Source organism: Lepus europaeus, chromosome 20 (genome assembly GCF_033115175.1).
Source record: "Lepus europaeus isolate LE1 chromosome 20, mLepTim1.pri, whole genome shotgun sequence".
NCBI classification, from domain to species: Eukaryota; Metazoa; Chordata; class Mammalia; order Lagomorpha; family Leporidae; genus Lepus; species Lepus europaeus.
The window spans coordinates 40,263,710-40,286,850 of record NC_084846.1 but is presented as its reverse complement, the minus strand read 5'-3'; the positions used below and the strand labels follow the sequence as shown (position 1 = coordinate 40,286,850).

At 44.8% G+C, this 23,141-nt stretch overlaps 1 protein-coding gene across 2 annotated transcripts in view; it reads right to left on the bottom strand.

Moving 5' to 3' along the window:
- Nucleotides 1-23,141, bottom strand: part of STARD3NL (STARD3 N-terminal like) — a 57,363-nt gene that overhangs the window by 7,360 nt on the left and 26,862 nt on the right. For both annotated transcript variants that reach the window (XM_062178022.1, XM_062178021.1), the window contains exons 2-7: nt 22,711-22,993; nt 9,086-9,163; nt 8,301-8,378; nt 6,871-6,924; nt 6,639-6,756; nt 4,657-4,752 (exon numbers count right to left, since the gene is read on the bottom strand). In XM_062178022.1, coding sequence (XP_062034006.1) covers nt 4,657-4,752; nt 6,639-6,756; nt 6,871-6,924; nt 8,301-8,378; nt 9,086-9,163; nt 22,711-22,935 — 649 coding nt within the window. In that variant the 5' untranslated portion in view covers nt 22,936-22,993. The remainder of the gene's footprint in view (nt 1-4,656; nt 4,753-6,638; nt 6,757-6,870; nt 6,925-8,300; nt 8,379-9,085; nt 9,164-22,710; nt 22,994-23,141) is intronic.

The following is a 23,141-nucleotide window of genomic DNA, read 5'->3' as shown; positions in this document are numbered from 1 at the left end:
CTTGGGCCCTGCACCCGCATGGGAGACCAGGAGAAGCACCTGGCTCCTGGCTTCGGATCAGCGAGATGTGCTGGCCACAGCGGCCATTGGAGGGTGAACCAACGGCAAAGGAAGACCTTTCTCTCTGTCCCTCTCTCTCACTATCCACTCCGCCTGTCAAAAAAAAAAAAAAAAAAAGAAATGCAAGATAATGAAAAAGAACAATCTGAGTGCAATCCAAGCAGAATAAAGGAAATAGTAAAAACTGACAAAATGTGCCAATTCAGTTCCATGGGGAGAGGCTGCCTCTCCAACAACTGGTGCTCAGAGAACTGGACAGCCAATGCAAGATAATGCATATACAAAAGTTAATTCAAAATGGACCACAGTCTTAACTGAAATAAGTAAAATATAAAAGCTCTTAGAAGAAAGCATAGCAGAAAATCTTTACGATATTGACTTAAGGTAAAGAATTCTCAGATGGAGCAAACCAGCGAATGGAAGCTCTCTCTCACCCTGCCTTTCAAATAAATAAATAGGTCTTTTACAAAAAGAATTAAAACTTCAGACAGGGCATCTGATAGTCAGTACACAGAGCCACAGGATTAAGGCAGGCCTACTACAAGCAACTGGGATGTATGATTACTCCTGGTAGATGTTAAACTGCAATTTTAACACTTATCTAGACTTGCTTAGAACAGATTCTATCATGCAATTGGTCTATCCCTCCCTTTAGGGTAGATTTTCCATGGCCTTGTCCTTGGCATCATAATCAGTTCACTTCATCCATCTAACCACACAGAACAACTCCAATCCAGGCATCTGAGTGAGGATGGTGCTTCCTCATCCTTGTCACGTAATCCACAGGTATGCAGGATGCAGGATGCAAAATCGCCTGCAGGCAAACCATTTTTGTATCCTTTAAAAGCAGTACATTTACTAAAACGTGCTAACTTCACAAATCTCTGTGATACCAAAATCCAAGCTTTATTTTCTTTCCTTTCCAAGAAATAATGCTAGCATTTTTATTATGGTATCTCCACTTCCTTCTTCTTTTCACTCATTCCTCTAACAGTTATAAATCAATGTGCCAGGTCTAGTGATAAGGTGCTGGGAGAAAAGACAGGAAAATCAAGGCACGCCTTCCAGATGCCCTCACCCTGCTGGAGGCAGTCGGTGCAGGGTCAGGGCAACAGCAGCTGACAGTTGAAGCTACCCAAAGACTGCTCAGTTTTCAACTACTGCCATAATGGGAAATCTCTGCTCCAGAGTCCTTTTTCTAGGCATGTTAACTCCAATGACTGTTCTTGATTTCAATTCTTTCCAAAACTGAAATTCAGTCAATGCAAATATAATACAATAGAGCAAGCCTTTTTGCATGCTCTTTCTGTGCCTATTAGTCTGCATCTTGCTTTAAACAAGGCTGCTGCCAAGTAGAAGGTTGTGGGAGTGTTTGTGATGTTCTTACTTCATTTCTGAACCTCAGCAATGCTCCAGAGTCCCACCAGGTGGTGGTAAAAGTCACCAGCAGGAATCAAAGGGATCCAGAACTGGAAAGTTTCATGAGATGCTGCTCTGAACTTCTTTCAAGAGTTACTTATTTATTTGAGAGGCAGAGTGATGGAGAGAGAGAGAGACAGTGTGTAAGAGATCTTCCATGCGCTGGTTCACTCCCCAGATGCACACAACAGCCAGGACTGGGCTAGGCTGAAGCTAGGAGCCAGGAACTCTTGAGTCTCCCACATGGGTGGCAGGGACCAATGTACTTTGGCCCTCTTCTACTTCCCAGGATGTGCACTAGTACGAAGTCAGGTCAGAAATGCAGAGCAGTGGGGACTCAAACCAGGCGTTCCAATAAGACAAACTTCTTCTTCTTTTTTTTTTTTTAATTTTTGACAGGCAGAGTGGACAGTGAGAGAGAGAGAGAGACAGAGAGAAAGGTCTTCCTTTTGCCATTGGTTCACCCTCCAATGGCCGCCGCGGCCGCCGCCCTATGGCTGGCGCACCGCGCTGATCCGAAGGCAGGAGCCAGGTGCTTCTCCTGGTCTCCCATGGGGTGCAGGGCCCAAGCACTTGGGTCATCCTCCACTGCCTTCCTGGGCCACAGCACAGAGCTGGCCTGGAAGAGGAGCAACCGGGACAGAATCCAGTGCCCCGACCGGGACTAGAACCCAGTGTGCCGGCGCCACAGGCAGAGGATTAGCCTAGTGAGCCACGGCGCCAGCCAAGACAAACTACTAATTAGGAAAATATGAGCCCCAAGAAATTTTGTGAGTCTTATTTTTAAGAAACTGCATTAGTCTTAGAAAAAATAGAAATGCATGAATTTTTATTTTAAAACAGAGCATCTAAACGAAATGATCCTTATAATGAGGTAATTTAAAATTTAATACTTAATTCTAGTTTCCGGTGTCTTAGAAACAGATTTACTGCGAATCCATATCTGTTTCACCTGGCTCTGTGTTTTGTGTTTTACACTGCTTCTGGATCCAACACCACTCCCTACAGTGCACCAGTGTGCCATCCTGCTGCATCCTCCATCACGCACACGGCCGTCTGCGCTTGGAATCTGTCTTCTTATTGCTTATTTTTGTACGTGTGTGTTTATAAAGCATTTACTATCCCCAATATTAGAAATACAGTCTTGTGGCCTCCACCTCAAGTTGACCTCCCAGTGGCAGAAACTGCGTGGGGTGGTGCTGAGGAGAATGTAGACAGCTCGGAACACCCAAACCAAGGCTGCCAGGAATGACCGGTGGGAGGGTGGGGGGGTGGGAGTCCTGGGGACACGGGAGTGGGGAGCAGGATCTCAGGGAAAAGCAGCAAGATACACAGTGACCTGACTGCTTTGGCGCACAGCATTTTCAGAAAAGCCAGGGGCAGAGCACAGAAGGCAGTCACAAGGTAGGAGGCCGGACAACGGCAGAGGGTGGTCACAGAGGCCCTCCCTGCCAGGCCAAGGATCCGCTTATTTCTTAGGCCTCTATGCTACCAAGATTGCTAAGCACTGGACTGACAAGATCAATTTTACATTTTCATAAATGCTGAAGGGTGTGCACTTCATTACTTATGAGCATGGAGCCCAGCAACTGGAGCTCCAGGTTCAAATCTTAGCTCCACCGCTTATTATCTGTGTGATGTTAGGCAAATTGCTTCATTCTCTGTGATCCAATTTGCTTGTGTCTATCATAAGAGCTTTACACCACAGAGATTTAGAAGTAAATGAGTGAATATTAGGAAAGCCCTAAGAATAGCACTCAGCACTCAAAATAATGTTTGAAACTTTTAAAATAATTTTTATTGTGGCAACACATATTTAACAAAAATTTTACCATTTAAATTATTTTCAAATGTATCCCTCAGTGGTATTAATTATCCATACTGTTGTATGACCATCACCACCATCCATCTCTGGAACTTCCTCCGTTCCTGGCCACCACCATGCTATTTTGTCTCTGTGAATCTGACTTCCTCCTGAGAGTGGAATCACACAGCAGTGGTCTTTTTTGTCTCTGGCTTATGTTACTTGGCATAATGGCCTTGTAGCAAATGCCCAAATTTCCTTCTTTTTAAAGATCCAATAATATTCCACTGGACATCACATTTGTTGATCTATTCATCTGTTCCTGGTCATTTGAGCTGTTCCCACTTTTTGGCTATTGTGAGCAATGCTGCTATGACCATGGGCATGCAAATATCTATTCAGGTTTCTGCCTTCATTTTTTGGGATATGTACCCAGAGGTGAAATTATGAATTACATGGTAATTCTATGTTTAATTTTTTGAGGGAACATCATAGTGTTTGCTACAGGTACTACCATTTTACATTGCCACAGCAATCCACACAGGTTCTAATTGCTCCACATCCTGACTCATACTTACTTTGATATATATTTTTTGAATAGCAGCATTGTAATGAGTATGAACTAGTATCTCATGATGGTTTAATTTGCATTTTCCTAGTGATTAGTGATGTGTCTACATGTTTTCATGTGTTTACTGGCCATTTGTATATCTTCTTGGGAGAAATGTCTATTCAAAACTTTGACTTGTTTTCAACACGCTATTTGTTGGTTGTTGCATGCAATTGTTATTTTTAACAGAGCTAGTGGCGGCTGGTTAGAAGAAGGCAAAACTGGAGGCAAGGAGACAGAGGTTATGGCAGAAACTGAAGCAAGAATTGCTGAATTAAGGTTGGTACTGGCAGGAAGTGCTGGGATTTGCATGAGAAAGTGGCTGCAGAAACAAAAGAACTGAAATTCAAAACAGCTCTGTGAATGATGAGCTATGATTCACAAAATAGGGTGGGTCTTAACAGTGGCTCTGGTTTCTGACTGGAGCAAGTGGGGCTGCCACTCTCTGACCTGGAGAATCCTAGAGCAAGGTTGTTCAGGGATGAAAGGTAACAGAGTAAGTCCCCTGCCCCTTGTCTGCCTGTCTTATGTGATGCAGACCACTAGTCCCAGTGCCCATGCCCCTCTCTTACACTCACTTTCATATCTGTGTGCCTTGACACTGGTCTCAGGAAAGCCTATGTCTTCCTCATTTTCATATCCTTAATACCTGGTAGGTTAAATATTTGCAAAACGTATAGAGAAAAAGAGTAGGTAGGAAGAGGGAAGGAGGCAGAGTGTTTGATGATGGACAAAAATATGAATGATCATCAAGTTTTTTTACCTGCTTCAGATTCAGGAGGGGAATAAAACTGACCATCAGAAAGACCTCCGGGTATGAGGGCTGCCCTCTCTGAAGCATCCTGAACTATCAGGAGTCCTGCAAGAGAAAGCATTCAGACACTGGGGACAACATTTCTGGCAGCTTCTTGACAAGACTGACTACCACATAATGGTAACATTGCTACATTAAAAGCCTCCTAGAAAAATCAGGTACTTTGAAAATCTCTCAGTCGAAGAATAAAGGTCTCATTAATAAACTGGGTACCAACACTACCACATAGTTTTAAAAAAACTATCTCCTGTTACTCATGGTATTAAATCAGTATTTACAGTATATTTCTCTTGGGGATATCTACTTCCTTGCAAAAGTCACCAATATTATCCTAACTGAAACTGAAACAAAACCACCCAGTCAGCTCATACAAATGATATGTCACCTGCATTTGTTTACAGAAAAGCTAGAGGTAAAGTGAAGTGCATAGATGGCCTCTTCTAAATAAGGAGTAATTAAGACAGTGAAGATATAGTTATGCAAAAGTCACCAAATAAGGGTATTAAACAAAGAAAAGAGAAGGAGGCACAGAATTAATAATACCTCAAGAACATTACCACAAGACGAGAAGGACCAAATACTCCGAGTCCTTTGGCTGAAGGCTGAGTTAAAGTCAAGATAGAAGGGGGAAGAAACACCAGGCCAACAGCAGACAGCAGGCATATGCATAATACACTCTAGTGACAACAAAAACAAATACTGCCTAACACCTTCATTAACTTCCTGTTCTTTATTAGTTACTCTGAATTTGATTTAACCATGCAACTCTTTAAGCTTCATAGTGTTGTTACACTTTCAATAAAGTTTATTTTTATGATTATTTGTTATAAAAACAAGACTTCTAGTGGCTTTTACCAATACTTTCGCCAAAAAACTCTTTCTCCAAAGGAACAGAAAGCACAGGCCAGTAAATATATCTTGACCTCATTAGTCTTTTAGTCTTTTTTCTAAATCTACTTTTGAATGTAAAGTTCTTTTCTTACAGATTCCTTCTCTGTAAATGTGATTTTCCAAAATAAAATTATGTGCAAAATTATTGCTCATTTTGTTACTTACTGAGATCATAATCATGCTTAACTTTCTCTAAGTTTTTTTTTTTTCTTCTATGAGATAAGGCAAAGTAAGCCAGATGACTGACAGAGGCATAGAAATGGCACTTTTGAAATTTCCTTTGTGCTTTGTGCAGGGTGGGGTGGGGTGGGGGTAAGGGGCTTCCATTAATTAAGGACAACACACAGTGAAGGATCTCAGCCCAGTAATTAATCCTGGTCTTCCTGGTTCCTCAAAGCCACATGGTGGGTTACACCAGCTTTGGCAGGACTCAGGAGCGCCCTGTGGTGGCCAGCGCTCAGCTACGCTGAGGACAGCAGAAGGCTGAGGCTGAGCATCGCTCTGGCTTGCAACACCCTCCTCTGGACTCCATCTTCTTCAGTACAGTCCTAGACCTGGGCACCTGACTGTTCTAGTGATGGCTCAGGTGCAATCCACCATCTCTTTGGGGGTAGCAATGTGAGACTTTGGAGAACTCTGCATTGAAAACTGCCACCTCCTCTCACTTAAATGTGTTTTACCTTTCTCTGCCCCTAAGCAGCACAGTTTGGTTTACACGGACAACACACTTAGTGGCCTGCAATGATTATCAATGGGGGAAAGGTTAACTTGTTGAGGAGAAGGCGTTGGCTAATTTTTGTTGTGTTTTTCATCAGCGTTCATACTTTCTTCCAGGCAACCTTGTCTAGCGCTGGAAAGAGCAGCCACTGTGTTCCTGAACTTTCACCCACCCAACCCTACTCTCAGATTTCTGCTGGAGTCAGTTAAGAATGAGACACTGAGGCTGCCTAACTCTTCCCACCCAAGCTCTGTTCAAACTGAGACAGCTGCAACTCCTCCTTCCAGTGGTGGACCCCAGCTGGTCTCAAAGAGAAACTTACTGCTTTCTTCTTCTGCTTCTTGAGGTAAGACTTTGAAATCCAGGAACCACGTCTCGATCCAGGCAAGGATGAATGAAATAATGGGCAGCACGTAGCCGAACGCCCCTTGAGAGAAAAGCTACAAGAACAGATGTGACCAGGAGAGGGAAGTGGGGTAACCAGGGACTCACACTGGGCAACAAGGTTTCCTCACTGCACACGGCAATGGTGCAGGAAAAGCGGCAGGCCTTACCTTCGAGAGGATCACTTTTGCTAATAAAAAGGCACTGGTCACTGCTGTTGTCAACTGAAAGACACATAATCCAGCACCATCCAAATCAGACTTCCCACACTGAAAAGGCACCTCTTTCATATAAGAGCCCTGTTCCCTTGGAACATCAAGTATCATAGGTATTCATGAAGTTGCAACACACACACACACACACACAGCCAGAGTGAGAGGAGCCCAGGAGGCCTTCTGCATTCCAGCACTAACTTTGCAGACTGGGACCAAGTGTTCTTTAGGTGCCTGCTGACTTCCTCCCTTCCAGCTGCCTGGACACTCTGCAAATGTTTTTAAAACCAAGAATGAGAAACAATAAAATGAATTTGCTAAATGGGAGCTATCCTTCAGACAGCTTGAAAGCAGATACTAAAGATACTTTTTTAGAACTCTCACTACATATCTAAATGTCTGCCACTGTTTTAAAGCAAACACTGACACAGATGGTCGGACAAATACTAGTATATATAAAGAAGAACAAAATGTCCTAAATACAGAGCATTGTAGGAAAATTGGAAGGTGCAATGCTCACAGCTATTTTGATATCAGCAATAGTATACAGGAAAGGGAGTCAACTCTGGCCAAGGCTGCCAGCTTATATCGGTGAACAGAGACTTTCGGGTGAACAGACGGTCTGACCTCAGGCCTGCGATGCTACTGCTTAGCAGAGGTGGCCCCCTGGTGGTCACAGTCTTAGGACAGCAACACAGCTCCCATGCCCAGCACATGAGACTGAGGATTCTAATTGCAGGACTTGAGGTAACTCCTGAGCAGGTCTGTCGTCTGAGGAGTTCAGTATTTCCTCCACTAATACATCTGCCTTATTAGAGCTCTAAAAAAGGTGAGTGTTAAGACATCGGTGGAAATGACAAAAATAACTCCGGCAGAATTGCCTGTGAATTCTTCTTTCCCTCTAAGTATTTATTGAGGAGGAACAGGATGTGTCAGAGCTGTGCTAGCTGCAAGGAAACCGAGGTTCAAGGTGTCTGAAGGCAACAACAGAAGGGAGCATGGCAGCTTTTCCCTCTGAAATGGGCGGAGGGGCAACGAAACAGGGGAAGGCCATCAGCAAGAAGGGCCATGAAACCACCAGGCAGGTTCAGCCGAACACGAGACTTCCCCAATATCTCTGTGACAGAGGTACTGGTGAAAAATGAGGGAGCGGGTGCCTGCTGCTCGGCCAGTAACCACTCTCGGATCTCTGGATTCCTCACGCGGCTCAGCACCAGGAAGACAAAGCTAGTGAGTCCATGGTGCTGGACAGAGGCCCTGCAGTGTCAATCTACTGCCATGCAGAGGACGGTACTCAGGAAGACAGTGGACTCCCGCCAGGTTAACATGGCAACTTCCCCAGCTCAGAGCAGGCCCTGGTCACCAGCACTGGCAGCATGGTCACTCACCGCAATTGCCCACCAGTGGCGCAGTCTGCACACAGCATACGCAAGTATTAACACTTTAAATCGGAAAACTGCCAAAAGCTGAAAAAAGACAAAATAAAGTTATTTAAAAGCATATAAAAATTAAGTAATTTAGCTTTGTAAGAACTCATGGGACTGTCATTTTTCTGAGTTAGCTACAACCCCCTACACTGGCACTGGTGTGCAGATCAGCCCTTGGGAATCTTTGCCCCAGGACTAAAAGTATGAAAGGTCCTCAAAAAGCTCATGGAAATGGATTTCATGAAAAAGAATTATTCATGGATTTCAAAATTTTTTATACCAAAATAAATATCTTTTAATTCTACTTTTCCATGAACATTCTGAAGTGCCCTTATAGTCTCACTCAAATAAGGTTTCAAATTAATTTTCCATTACTAAGAAAAGAACAAGGCAGAATATGACTGGCATTTTCACGTTGCTGTTATGTAAATAAGTGAGTCTTCTTTTCAATGATTTGGACACCAGTGGGTTCTGTTTCAGGAATTTGGAAAGACAAAGACTCTTTCTGCTGCCCTTCCTTCCCTCCCATTAATCTTTTCTTTCCTTGAGGTGATAATAATGGCACACACACACACACACAGAAGGAGAGGGCTGTGAATGGGTAGAAAATTAAGAGAAAAGAAAACAAGGTCAACATTCAAGGGAGGAAAAACTGGCACAGAATTTTATGTCTATGCAGAGCAAATTTGTCTTTTGGTTTCATTTACATCAGATGTAAAATGAAATGTAAAAGAAAACATACTTACAAATATATCAAAATAAGAAGAGTAGTAGTCATACTGCACCACCTCCTTCTCCAACGTGTTCTCAATGCCTCCATTCACCTAGGAAAGACAGCACTTCTAAGAAGCAAACACAAGGAGAGATTCACGCGTGAAAAACAAAACAACAAAAAAAAAGGATTCCTCTAGATTTTCCTGCCTGTTTCCCAAAATCCAGAAATGCTGAAATAGAGAACAGACTACCCATAATTTTATAGAGAAAGGCTGCCAATTCCTTGACACATTCTCAACTGTGAATTTTTTAATTTGACAAATATAAATGTATAATGAGAAACTTTTTTTTGGTAGGACAACTAAAATGTTAAGTGAAAAAATTATTTTTGGACTTCTAAGATAAGGTTTTCAGTCACACAAATGTAAGAAGAGAAGGCAAGTCATGTTTATCCAGGGTCCCTCATTTTCTGTGATCATTTTAGGTCTTAGAAGGCCAAGGCTGCCCTGGTGTCATAGAAGATGTCACTAACAGCTATTACCAAACTGACACCAGGCAGAGTTGTAAAATTCTTTGTTTTTCTTTGCTTCTGGCATTTTAAAATTCTGCACTCTTAAGAATGTAGATATATCTATCTATAGATATATAGATAGGTAGATATATTTTGAATATAAATATACTGTTTAACCTGGAAAACACAATAAGGAACAGACTAATCCCACATGACAGTTATATCAAGTGATGAGAATCAAACTGATATGATAAAGCCTCTGCCCTTTCCTAACTTACCATTAAAATGAACTTTAAATGATCAAGTTCAAAACACCACTAATTCAACTACGGAGAATAATATTTCTTAGAAAGTCAAGCAAGGGAACATAGACCAGGCAGCTTCTGCAGCACCCAGATGGTGCCCTCTTTTAGGGCCAAGGGGTCAGCCTGACCAGAAGCAACATCAAATTCAAGTTTCCCATTGCAGCACAGACCTGGTAAATGACTGCAAGGGCAAAATGAAGGGCAAGGAACTGGAGAACTGACTGGGGGAAGATATTCATAAGGGAGCCTCTGCAAGGTTGCCAAAAGATCAGATTAGAATAAACACCGCCACAAGGCAATGACGCTAGGCTTAGATGCCTTTCCATGTATTTTACTTTTGTCATGCAAATAACAGCATACCACAAACAATTCTGTGCCTTAGAATTCTTTCAGGATATTCAATTTCCCTGTAATTAGCACAGATCGGCCGCAGACTGACTTGGCTATAGATGCGGTAGAGAAGAACAGAACAGAAAACCTGAGGGCAGGGGGAAGTCATTACTAAAAAGCCAACCAACCATTTAGTCTCATCACTGTCTCTCTCCTGACCAAGGCAACTTACCAATACCTGGAGTACAGCAAGAATGACGACTCCAGTGGCCTGCAGCGGTGGGGCTCTCTACCCAACAGACCCCATTCCCATGCCTGAGATAAACGAGTCAAAGCTGCCACACAGTTCTGCCAGCAGAGAAAGCTTTTTCTCTAGCACCTTCCCACTTTATGATTTTTACATTTATTTATTTCAAAGGCACAGAGAAAGACAATCAGACAGAGCCTCCTATCTGCTGGTTCATTCTCTGAATGTGTGCAACCTGTCAGGGCCAGGTCAAAGCCAGGAGGTGGGAACACAATCTGGGTCTCCCCCACAGGTGGCAGGGACCTAATTCCTTGGGCTATTGTTGCTACCTCTCAAGCTGTACCTTGGCAGGAAGAGTGGAGCCAGGACTCCAATGCAGGCACTCTGATAAGGAAGCAGCATCTCAAGTGGTGGCTTAACTTGCTTCCCATGAAGGACCCTTATGGGGGAGGGGGACAAGAAACTAGGCCTGGGCAAATATCAGGGGCTTCTTAAGAGGTTAGATGTTCCCCAGAGTCTAGCGGGCAGGACGTTCTCTGGGAAGGAAAAGTCAATCCCCTTCAGAGAACCTCTAGGCACGCCCAGAGCAGAACTGCCCCTCCCCTCCAGGAAACCTCTGGGCGCGCCCAGAGCAGAGCTGCCCCTCCCTTCGGAGGGTCTCTAGGCGCACACTTATGATGTCACTGCGACCGGCCAATCCTGTAACACCTCAGCACTCTCGCTTAGCACTCTCCCTCAGCATTCTCCGGTATGCTAATTGTCCCTCCGAACCAACCAATCCCGTGCCACCTCTGCATTTTATACCAGCACTCTCCACCAGCATTCTTCGCCAGCATTCTCCCATATGCTAACGGTCCCTCTGAACTGACCAATCCTATGCATGCGTTAGGAATATGCTAATTCGTTGCCTATATAACCTGTGTAAAACTGCCGCTCAGGGCTCCTCACTGCTTGAGGTGGGGGGCCCGTTTGCGCAAACGTACAATAAATACCTCATGCTTTTACATCAACTGGTTTGGAGTCTGGATTTTTGGGCGTCCTCTCGAGCAAGTGGGCATCTCTACTACTGAGAGGTCCAACATTTGGCGCCCAACGTGGGGCTCGGGGTCGCCCTCAGACCCATTCTCTGCAGGACCAGTTGGAGGTATAATTAAGTGTTTTCTGTCTGTTGTCTTCGTCTTGAGTATTTTGATTCTGACTGGAGTATTCTGACTGGCCAGTATCTGACCTGACTCTGTGGGACCAGTGGGGGAGGCAGGCGTGCCCAGCAACCCCTGGCCCGTTCCCCGGAGGACGCTCCGGGATGAGAGGGGAAACCCTCGGTCTGTTCCCCCGGAACACGCACCCGGGGTGGTCTGGAGGTGGGTCGGAGACCAAGTCTCCCTCCTTCCCGGGGAGGGCTGGTCAGGCAGCCGCTCCCAAAAATAGCGCAATAGCGTTCGATTTGTCCTAGCCATGTGTTTTGTCTTGTTTACTGTATGTGTCTGTGCATTGGCTATTCTTTTTGTTTGGGCTGAAATCTTTGCACCCATGGGTCAACAAATAACCACCCCTTTAAGTCTCACTCTAGATCACTGGAAGGACGTTCGAGAACGCGCGCGCCACCTCTCAGTGGAGATTAAAAGGAAACAATGGGCAAAATTCTGTTCCTCAGAGTGGCCGGCCTTCGAGGTCGGCTAGCCAAGGAACGGCACTTTTAACCTCGATATTATTTTACAGATTAAGGCGCGAGTCTTTCAGCCAGCCCACCTGGGATGATTGTCAGCAGCTTTTGCAGACCCTCCTCACTACTGAGGAAAAGCAGCGTGTCTACCTTGAGGCACGGAAAAACGTCCCTGGAGCAGATGGCCGACCGACCCTACTGCCAAACGAAATCGAGGAGGCGTTTCCCTCAACCCGTCCTGATTGGGACTACACCACCGTTACTGGTAGGGAGCGACTTCGTCTTTACCGCCAGATTCTCCTTGCGGGTCTCAGAGGGGCTGGAAAGCGCCCCACCAATTTGGCCAAGGTACGTGCAGTAGTGCAGGGGGCTGAGGAAACGCCGGCAGGCTTCCTAGAAAGATTAATGGAAGCCTACCGTATGTACACCCCGTTTGACCCCCTGGCAGAGGACCGGCAGGGAGATGTAATCATGTCCTTTATAGGACAGTCAGCGCCGGACATCCGCAATAAATTGCAGCGGCTAGAGGGGCTTCAGGGGTATACCATACAAGATTTAATAAAGGAGGCAGAAAGGATTTACAACAAAAAGGATCCACAAGGAGCAGGAGGAAAGGAAAGACAAAAGAGATAAAAGACGTAATCGAGAGCTTAGTAGAGTTTTGGCCACCGTAGTGCAGGATACAGAAAGGAGTAGACCAGGACAGAATAGGGACTTGGGAGACAAACGAAAGCCTCGGGTGAAAAGAGATCAATGTGCCTATTGTAAAGAAAGAGGACACTGGGTCAAAGACTGCCCAAAGAAAACACAGGGACCAAAAAAAGAGACCAGTTCCAATCCTGTCCCTGGAAGAAGACGACTAGGTGAGTCAGGGCCAGGAGCCCCCCCTGAGCCCAGGATAACCCTTGAAGTGGGGGGCAGACCGGTAACCTTCCTGATTGACACGGGAGCCCAGCACTCGGTACTGACTTCAGAAAAAGGGCCTTTAAGCTCCAAGACTTCCTGGGTTCAGGGGGCAACTGGAGGGAAGTTATATCGCTGGACAACCAATCGAGAGGTCCAGTTGAGTACAGGACTTGTGACACACTCGTTCTTACTAGTGCCAGACTGCCCCTACCCCCTCCTGGGCAGGGACCTACTCTCGAAGGTAGGAGCCCAAATTCACTTCCATGAGAAAGGAGCTACCATCACAGACTCAGGAGGGCGGCCCCTCCAGGTGTTAACACTACGCTTGGAGGACGAACATCGATTATTCGAGAGGCCCTCGTCCACCATGGCTCCCCTGGATCCCAAGTGGCTCGCAGATTTTCCTCAGGCCTGGGCAGAGACTGCGGGAATAGGGCTGGCCGTCAACCGGCCTCCCTTGATCATAGATCTGAAGCCCACGGCCATTCCCGTGTCAGTTCGTCAATATCCGATGGGCAAGGAAGCTAAGGAAGGTATCCGGCCACATATCCAGAGACTGTTACACCTAGGCATTTTAAAACCTTGTCGTTCACCTTGGAACACCCCCCCTATTACCAGTAAAGAAGCCTGGTACGGGTGACTACCGCCCGGTACAGGACTTGCGGGAGGTTAACAGGAGAACGGAGGATATGCGTCCCGCCTAGCCCATCCACCCTAGAAGGGCTGGGACCACCCCCATATCTCCCCGGGGCAGAGGCAGCCTCCCCCTATGTAGAGCCATGGAGGGAGCTTTGTGATCTGGGCACTTATGATTGCCCAGGAGGGGAGAGGAGAAATGAGGCGACCTTTGCGGAAACTTATCTGGTGGACATAAAGCAGCATAGGAAATTGAACTCTGGGCCAGGGAACCTGCTGCCTCAGGCCTACCCTGTTAATTTAGCTCCAGGCGGCAACAGAGCTCTGGAGTGGTATCTCTGGGAAGGGAAGGACTTAAAGGAGCTTCGCAAGGCAGTGGTGGAAGACGGGCCAAATTCCCCCTGGGCACAAACATTGCTACAAGATATAGCCTATCACCCAAGCGTCCCCAAGGACTGGTTGGACGTGGCCAAGGCAGTCCTCACAAGTTCACAGTTCATAAAGTGGTGTGCCTTCTTTAAGGAGGAGTGCCGGGTGAGAGCCGAAGCTAACCAAGCAGCCCAGCCAGCTATCCCTATTACATATGCTATGCTGGCTGGGACGGGGGAAGGATTCTCTACGGGGATCCAGCAAGCTGCGCTGCCTGCTCCATACCGTGAACAAGTAAGGCAGGAAGGACTTAATGCTTGGTACAAGCTGGATAAGGGGCCCACCAAATCTCCCATCGCGGGGGTGCGACAAAAGCCAGGAAAGTCACTGCCAAATTTTGTAGTTAGGGTCGAACATAGTCTCCGTTGTAAGTTGCTGGCTGGGGACCTTCGGGATCAGTTTGTTAAAATGCTTGTTTGGGAAGAAATAAATGCTGATCATTGGAAGGCCTGCACTGGCCTGAGGGAGGCTCATAAATCCCCAGAGGCAGTTAAAACTAAGGTGAAACTTCCAGGTGTGGCGGCAACCCCTAAAAGCCCAACACTGCCTCAAAGCACGGCGCCTCCAATTCCGCCCATGTGGCCACCCCTTTATGGTTATTCCCCTCCCTTAAATCGCCGGCCGCGATCTTGTAAACAGCATGCCTACTCAACCCCACAGCCAGTCCTGCTAGGCCCCGACGTGCACAGTCTTCCCCGTAAATGGGGGACCATGGCTTTTCTCTGCACTCTCTTCCAGTCAGCGTAGCCTGTTGCATCCGTGCAGGCCCGTGGCCAGGTATTCTAGGGAGACTAGTCCCAAGGGCTGCTTTTTTCCTCTCCATTTACAATTCAATGCTGTCCTCACTAGGAGGGGGAAGAAAAAAAAAAAAATGCCTTTGGCTACCACTGGCCTTACCTAAAGGAACAAAAACCTTCATCCATTAACCCTTTCCAACCTAATGAGTCTTTATTTGCAGTTAATGAAACTTTTTTCTCCAGCACTACGGAAGTCTCTCATTCCCTGCCGCTTTATTTCAGATGTGTTTCCCTGTCCTAAGCAATGGGCTCCTATGCTGATAACCAGCTCTTTTCTGTGCAGCTGTAGTTAACTTATCTGAGAGTTTGCACGTGTCTTGAAGGTTTCGTGTTTTATTAAATTTGTCTATCTTTAATGTTTGAGTAATTACCTAACTCTGATCAGATCTACCCCACAGCTTTGGTTAAAATGTTGTAAATGGTGTCAGACCTATGCTGTATTCATGTTTTTGCTTTCCAGCTAAAGTGGTCTTATAAAAATAAGAGTAAATTCTGTGTATACAAGCCCTTATATTGTTAACTAAAGCAAGCCAATACAGATTGGTTCAGAAAATTCAGTTAATGCCAAAGCCCTTCGGTTTGCTTGGTAGCTCACTTGCTCAGTTTTATGCTTTAAACTTGTTTCTCTTAACGATGATAAAGATCTTTTCAAAGTTGTAAACATGTACTAGGGCCCATGTTTACTGTCCAGGAGGAGTTATTCTTATGTTACTTAAAAGCATGGAAATGTAATTTTGACTTTTAATTCAGATAATAGTGTGGTATTCATTAATAACTCAGTGTCTTATGTATTGTGTACTTTTCACATCTTAAATTCGATTAAGAGACTTTTTGAGTTTGTTAGCATGTATTCTCATAGATTGTCCATACATGACAATTCAAAACTATGTAAAAGTAACTACAGGTATAAAGTTTCAGAAGGTGTGAGCAAGTCATAAAAGGTTTTAAAAGGTTTACAACTTTAAAATTGTTTACAGAGTTTTCTTTAGTTACGTGCTAATGCCAAAATTACATTGACCTAAAGTTAAAGTAAAAAATGTGTACTAATGTTGACAAATATCTAAAAATGGTCTAAGTCGTAAATCTTAATCTGTTTTTGCAAAAACTGTAACATCTCTTTTTAACAGTGTCTGCTTAAAGGGTTACTCTGCCATTTCTAAAGTTAGGTCCTTTTTAGCTCTATTAAATAGTTCTAAGTTATGTAAGGATTTTGTGTGCTAACTCTTATGTTCAAGGTGTTTATTTCTGGTTTTCAAGGTAATCTATTGTGTACTCTACTGTCTCTGTTAAGTTCAAATTAATGAAAAGCATTGCTAAATATCATTATGACAGTTACATAAGGCCTTGTTTACTATCAATATTTTAAATTTTTTAAAAGGGTCAAGGGAGTCAAGGTTCCAAAAACATTGGGGACATTTAACCCCTAAACCTCAGATGCTCGTTAGATGGAGAGACCCTCTCACCTGACTCTGGAGAGGGCCTGACCCACTGATTCAGTTGGGAAGAGGATTTGGCTGTGTGTTCCCCATAGGGGAGTTGACTCCAATTTAAATACCGGCCAGAAATATCAGGCCTATGCCCTATGCAAGTAACAACCCACCCAGGGAGCAGTTTGCCCCTGAGGGAGATCCCCTTGTCTTTCCTCTTCCAGAAATGGATGGAGATCGAAATCGAAAGACAGGCGATGATGTGGACACTACTCTTCGCTGTGATCCTGAAGTGCCCGGCCCAGTGACGGGGGATTCGATGACCCAAACGAGATCATCAAAACACTTCAAAAGCACCTGAAAAAGACAAAGAGAACTACAAAAAAGCCTCTTTTGGACGAGCCGTAATGGACTCTTTCCCTACCTCTTCTCTCTTCTTGGACTGCTTCTTGCCCTGCTTTTAATCCTTGCTATTGGCCCATGCATAACGAATAGGCTTATACAGTTTATACAATAGCGCATAGAGGCAACTAGGGTAAGACAGGTTGAGGTTCATTACCAGAGGCTGCTAGCCACAGAGGGCTATGATCCCCTAAACTGGGGAAGCGCCCCCGGTGCTCTCCACATTGCCAATGACGGGTAAGATTCCGGATGGACTGGAACAACCTAAGACAGGCGGTGGAGAAAGCTCACCCCACTCCCATAATTACAAGTCACGCGACACCCCAAGACGGGTAAAGCACCCAGCGTCCTGCACCAACCTAAGACAGGGCTCATGGCCAAGCTGCCTGGGTTACCAATGACGGGTAAGGGCAAGGACGGCTGGGGGCAACCTAAGACAGGGATCGCGTGCTAAAACAAAAAGGGGAAATCTGTGGGGCATGAGCACGGCCATAGCATGGCCAGGCCAGGCCCGGGGGCTCCGCATGCGCAGCTGCCCCCGGGTGCCCCCGCCCAAGCTGGAGCCAAGTAAAATGGCGCCCAGAGAAAGTAAGATGGGCGGAATCCAAAGTTGTTTACCACTAAAACTAACTGGCTGCGCAACATCAGGGGAGGTAACAAAACCAGTAACAAGTGTATAGACATAGGGCTAGTCCTATAAAAATCCCCCCATAAGGTGATTTTTTTAAGTAATTGGTTGGTCCTTAGCCCTGCCCCAATGACTCTGCAGTTTTGTGTTATAAAAGGTACTATTATGCAGAAGGTAACTGAGTCCTTGCTAGACTTGGCTCCCCGCTGCGTCTGATTGTCTCCGGGACCAGGAGGCTGGGGAACGGGCGAGCGGCGCACTTACCTTTCCTCGGACCCAGTCCATCCTGTACGGGTGGACTAAGACCCAACATCCAATAGATTTTAGGATTAAAATCTGTGCAAAAAGAAAAGGAGGGAATGAAGGACCCTTATGGGGGAGGGGGACAAGAAACTAGGCCTGGGCAAATATCAGGGGCTTCTTAAGAGGTTAGATGTTCCCCAGAGTCTAGCGGGCAGGACGTTCTCTGGGAAGGAAAAGTCAATCCCCTTCAGAGAACCTCTAGGCACGCCCAGAGCAGAACTGCCCCTCCCCTCCAGGAAACCTCTGGGCGCGCCCAGAGCAGAGCTGCCCCTCCCTTCGGAGGGTCTCTAGGCGCACACTTATGATGTCACTGCGACCGGCCAATCCTGTAACACCTCAGCACTCTCGCTTAGCACTCTCCCTCAGCATTCTCCGGTATGCTAATTGTCCCTCCGAACCAACCAATCCCGTGCCACCTCTGCATTTTATACCAGCACTCTCCACCAGCATTCTTCGCCAGCATTCTCCCATATGCTAACGGTCCCTCTGAACTGACCAATCCTATGCATGCGTTAGGAATATGCTAATTCGTTGCCTATATAACCTGTGTAAAACTGCCGCTCAGGGCTCCTCACTGCTTGAGGTGGGGGGCCCGTTTGCGCAAACGTACAATAAATACCTCATGCTTTTACATCAACTGGTTTGGAGTCTGGATTTTTGGGCGTCCTCTCGAGCAAGTGGGCATCTCTACTACTGAGAGGTCCAACACCCAAATGCTCGCCCTTATCTGCATACTTTGAAAGACCATGATTTTGCATTGCCTTTAAATATAGGTAACTAAAATCTACATTTCTGGCCCTAACTTGTACTTTATATCCTTTATCATAATCTATTTCTCCAATTCAAGATGTCTTAAGTAGATTATCTTTAGTTTCACACAAAATTCCTTCCCAATCACAGTTCCTTCTGCTACTACTCTTCCAGGTCCCATCATTAGACACCCTGGAGTCTTCACTGGATACTGGGGTTAACACCTGCCCATTGGCAAGGCTTCTGATAGCTCTTTCTTTAGTGTGCCTTCTAGGTTGGCTCTTTCCTCTCTGTCCCTATTACGTCTCATGGCATCCCTTCAACAGCTTCTGACATAGTATTTACTGATAATCTGTTCTTATTTCATCCAGCCTGTACCCAACTACCATTAAGGTCATATCCTTTTACCAAATATTTGCTAAGCACCTAGTAAATCCAGACAATGTTCAAAATACAGGAAATGCTTCAGTGAACAAAACACTGTCTTTGTGAATTTACATCTGGCAAGATCAGGATGGTATATAATAAGAGTTACATAGAGAAAAGAAGCAACACACCATGATTGAATAATAGGGAGTTTTAAACTAATATCAACATAATGAACAGTCAGGATCTACAAAAAGATAAAAGAAATGAACCATTTCATTCAGAGGGCACCATTAATATAAAGCTCCCAAGACATAAAAGGCCTGTTCCAGTCTGAGAACGGGAGGCAAGCATGGCTGATGATTGATAAGCCAGGAACAGGGGGTGAAGAGGTGATCTGCAGGGGTCTCTGGGGGTTTTATAAGCCAGTGAGGTTTTAACAGAAAGGGAGTGATGCTGCCTGACTTGCTTTAAAAGGTTGCTCTGGCTACTATAAGAAAGGATTGACGGGGCTGGCACTGGGGCGTAGCAGGTATGCAGTGCCGGCATCCCATCTGGGCACCGGTTCGAGTCCCGGATGTTCCACTTCCAATCCAGCTCTCTGCTATGGCCTAGGAAAGCAGTTGGAAGATGGCCCAAATGCTTGAGCTCCTGCACCCACATGGGAGACCCGGAAGAAGCTCCTGGCTCCTGGCTTCAGATAGACCCAGCTTCGGCCACTGTAGCCATCTGGGGAGTGAACTCGCAGATAGAAGACCTCTCTTTCTCTGCCTCTGCCTCTACCTATCTGTAAATCTGCCTTTCCAATAACTAAATAAATCTTTAAAAAAAGAAGAAGAAGAATGGATCACAGGAGGGCAAGAGTGGAAGTCAGTAAACTAGTCAGGAACATGATGCTGGTGTCTAGATGAAGGATTATGCTGGCTTGATTGAGAGTGGGATTAGTTAAAAGGAAGAGAAGTGGCTATACTATGAATCACATTTTAGAGGTAGATTTGACAGGACTTACTTTTAGACTGGATAGGAGGCATGAACAACACATAAGGAACAAGCAAACCAACCAAAATAAGTCTTTATTTTTGGTCTCAGCATCAGGTTTGTTCAGGAAGACAGGGAAAGCAGGTGTTTGTGTACGTGCTGGGAAGAGCACATTAAGCTTGGCATCCAATTGGAAGTGTCAAGTAGGCTGGCCAGGATGCAGGCTGTGAGGCACTGACTTCAAGATCTTAAAGCTGTTTTCCAAAATTCTGAATCCTTCAATAGATTTTAAGAATCTATTACTAGCTTACCTATACAATTTCATCTCCTACAGGCACCTTAATTTCCAGCCAGCCTAATATTTTCATTGCCTCTGCCCCAGTTTCTTGCAGTGCAGGCATACAAACACACCCTTTCCCCAACACACACACAGGTGCACACACAGCCACAGAAGTCCCATGCATAAGCACTGCCTCAGTGCTTCTGCTCACCTTGACCTTCAAACCCTACCCTGTGTGCTCCTGTAACCCAACCCAGATCATGCCTCCATTCCAAGTGCCATTACTTGTTCCTTCTAAAATCAGTTCACAATGCAGCTCCTCTACTCCCGCGCTCAAGTACTTCCAGGCCACTGGTCTCCCTCTCAACTCACTCTCTGCTATCCCTGGTCATCACAGTTGAACTACGGAACCCAGTGACTCTGAGGAAATGGAATCAGAATCAATGGGTAGTAAGTACGTGCAACTTAAATATAACACTAGTGAGAGAACACTAACTAAAGTTTTTCTCTTTCTACATTAAATTTACTTCAGTTAATAATCCATAAGATAACCTGTAGGTGGGTGTGCAGAGCTTTGTAACTGCTAAGGGGATGCTGTATATGTCCTTCCATTTGATTCTCACATGAACTTAACAGGTAGACAAGACAGATTTTAGTTCAGTGAACTGAACCAAGGCCCAGAGAACTCAACCTGATTGCCTAGAACCACAGAGCTGGTCAAAACACCTGCAGGTCAAATTAGAAGCATTCTTACTCTTTCTAGTACATTAGTTAGAAAATAATAAGAGAAAAGGCAAAGGCAGTGGCAAAAGGCCTTTTTGGAACCACAGTCTCCTTCAATGTGTCAAAAGTTGAAAAAACAAAGCAGTGTCCCTCTCCTGACACTCATATAACCAATTATATAGGTCTCAAGTATGGGGACAACAGTCTGGAGAGGGGACAGCATCCTCAGAGAACCCAGGCCATGCTTAATTCCAGGTCCAACCTGGGAAATTGGTCTTCACAGAGGTAGACAAGGAGAGGCCCTGACATCTTCACTCCATTTCCTTACAGGAGAAAGGAAGAAGGGAAGGGGAGTCTGATGCTGAGGATCCCCTGGCTTTCCCCACTTAAAGGCACACAGTGATCATTACTGGCAAAGCAACAAAGGCCTTGACTTTCGCTGATGTCAAAACAATTTTTAAGTGTGTCCCCTTAAAACTGCTGCTGCGCTTTACTGTGAAAAGATGCATTTCCTCATCTCTGTTAATTTGAAAATATCTTACTCCTTCAAATAGACATCAACTTAAGTGTGTTCTCCGATGTACACATAAAGAACAAGGAGTAAAAGGGGACACTCTGTGTTACTGTTCACGTCAGTGACTGGTCTGGTTATAAACAAAACTAAGGTATTCCAGTAATGCCAAATTAATTAAAGGAAAATCTATAAGTGGAAGCCTAATTTCATAAGAGACTCAAGCTGCATGTCGCTGAGATTCTGAGACAAACCTTAATTTTCTAATATATGTGTCTGCTTTCACTAATGAGTTTTGTTCCTTGATTAGGATTCATGATGAAATTAAATGAGTTTCAATGGCCTTAATTATTAAGAGACTATAGTCTAGAATTGAAATTTTATTATGAATTAGAAAATTATTCAGAATTTAGATTAAGATGTTGATTCCTGTTAAGCGGCCAAATTCAAAATCATTTTCAATAGGAATTGTACCATCTTTTAAAATTTTCCCTACTTTAACAAATCCTTACAAAGCATCTAGAGCTGTGCCTAGGAAAGAACAGCCTCTTACTAGAAACAAAGTCATCATCATTTTACTACCCAGGCTCAGCCCTCACATAAATGAACTGCTGAAAATGAAGGTAGCAGACAACTTTTGCATGTGAGGAGAACTTCTGAGAGGTCCCCTATCTTTTGGTATACAATGCAAACAATCAGACTCAAGGCTTTGGAAGAAAATAGATATATCGAGCTATATAAAATGTATTTTACCTATTTATTTTAATTAACACGGAAACTAGAAAATTTTAAATTACACACTTTATATTTTGCATTATATTTCTACTGGATAGTACTGGTCTAGACAATTACTTGACAATAAAACTGTATTAACTCCCAAATGCCACTAGGACAATGTTTTTTATAAAATAGGAGTAAGTAATCCCTTTTCAAGATAGTAAAGGAGATGTAACATTTAGAGCATATTCCAGAAGCATTCTATTTTTTTGGAGCATGGGTTGGCAAACTTTCTGGAATGGGCTGGGGAATAGATATTTTTGCCTTTGTGGGCCAGACGGTCTCGGTCATAACTACTGAGCTCAAACTACTTAGCACAAAAGCCAGCCATAGACAATACGTAAACAGATGGGCATGGCTGTGTTCCAACAAAACTTTATTAAAACTGGTCAACTCAAGTGGTCCCAAGGCCTGGAGTTTTTGAAACTCCTCTTACAGAGCGAAACACCAGGGATTCAAATTTCAAAATTCCAAAGTGAGTTTTCAGGTTACCTGGTTTGTTTCAAATGGTACCCATTAAAGAAGAAGAAAGGCCCAAATTAGCTAGGGAAGAGCAAGGCTGCCTCATTTGGAAAGAGCTGGAGCTCACTCAAAAAGCCAGAAGTGATAAGAGAAATAAGAAAATAGTTTTCTAATCTGGAAATACTTCTTACAAAGCCATGAAAAAAGAAAGATAATACCTACTTACATTTAACTCTATTATCCACAGTAATGTTACAAATAAGAGGTCAAAGGTGACAAACAAACAGAAAGTCCTCCTGACGTCAGATATGCCTTTCTTTTCCCTTCCTTCATAGGACTCGATCCTGGCCATGAGTTGCGTGGGGTTGATAGAGTGGACATCACGCAGAGAGGCATGGGAGCTCTGGCTCCCAGAGAGAGTGTTCTCCATGTTTCCTGGCAGGTGGTTCATCCCGGAGGAGGGTTAAGGGAGCCTCTGTCCAACTTCACCATCCCTAGAGACAGGAGACCTTAGGAGAAGAAAAAGAGATGCCATGTTAAATCCAAGTTCACCTAACACAGCCCTCAGTGCCATGAGGCTACTTCTCTAATGGAGTAACAGTGTCCTGACTAAAGACATTCACTTCTTGAGGAAGACATAAACAGAGAGCGAAATGA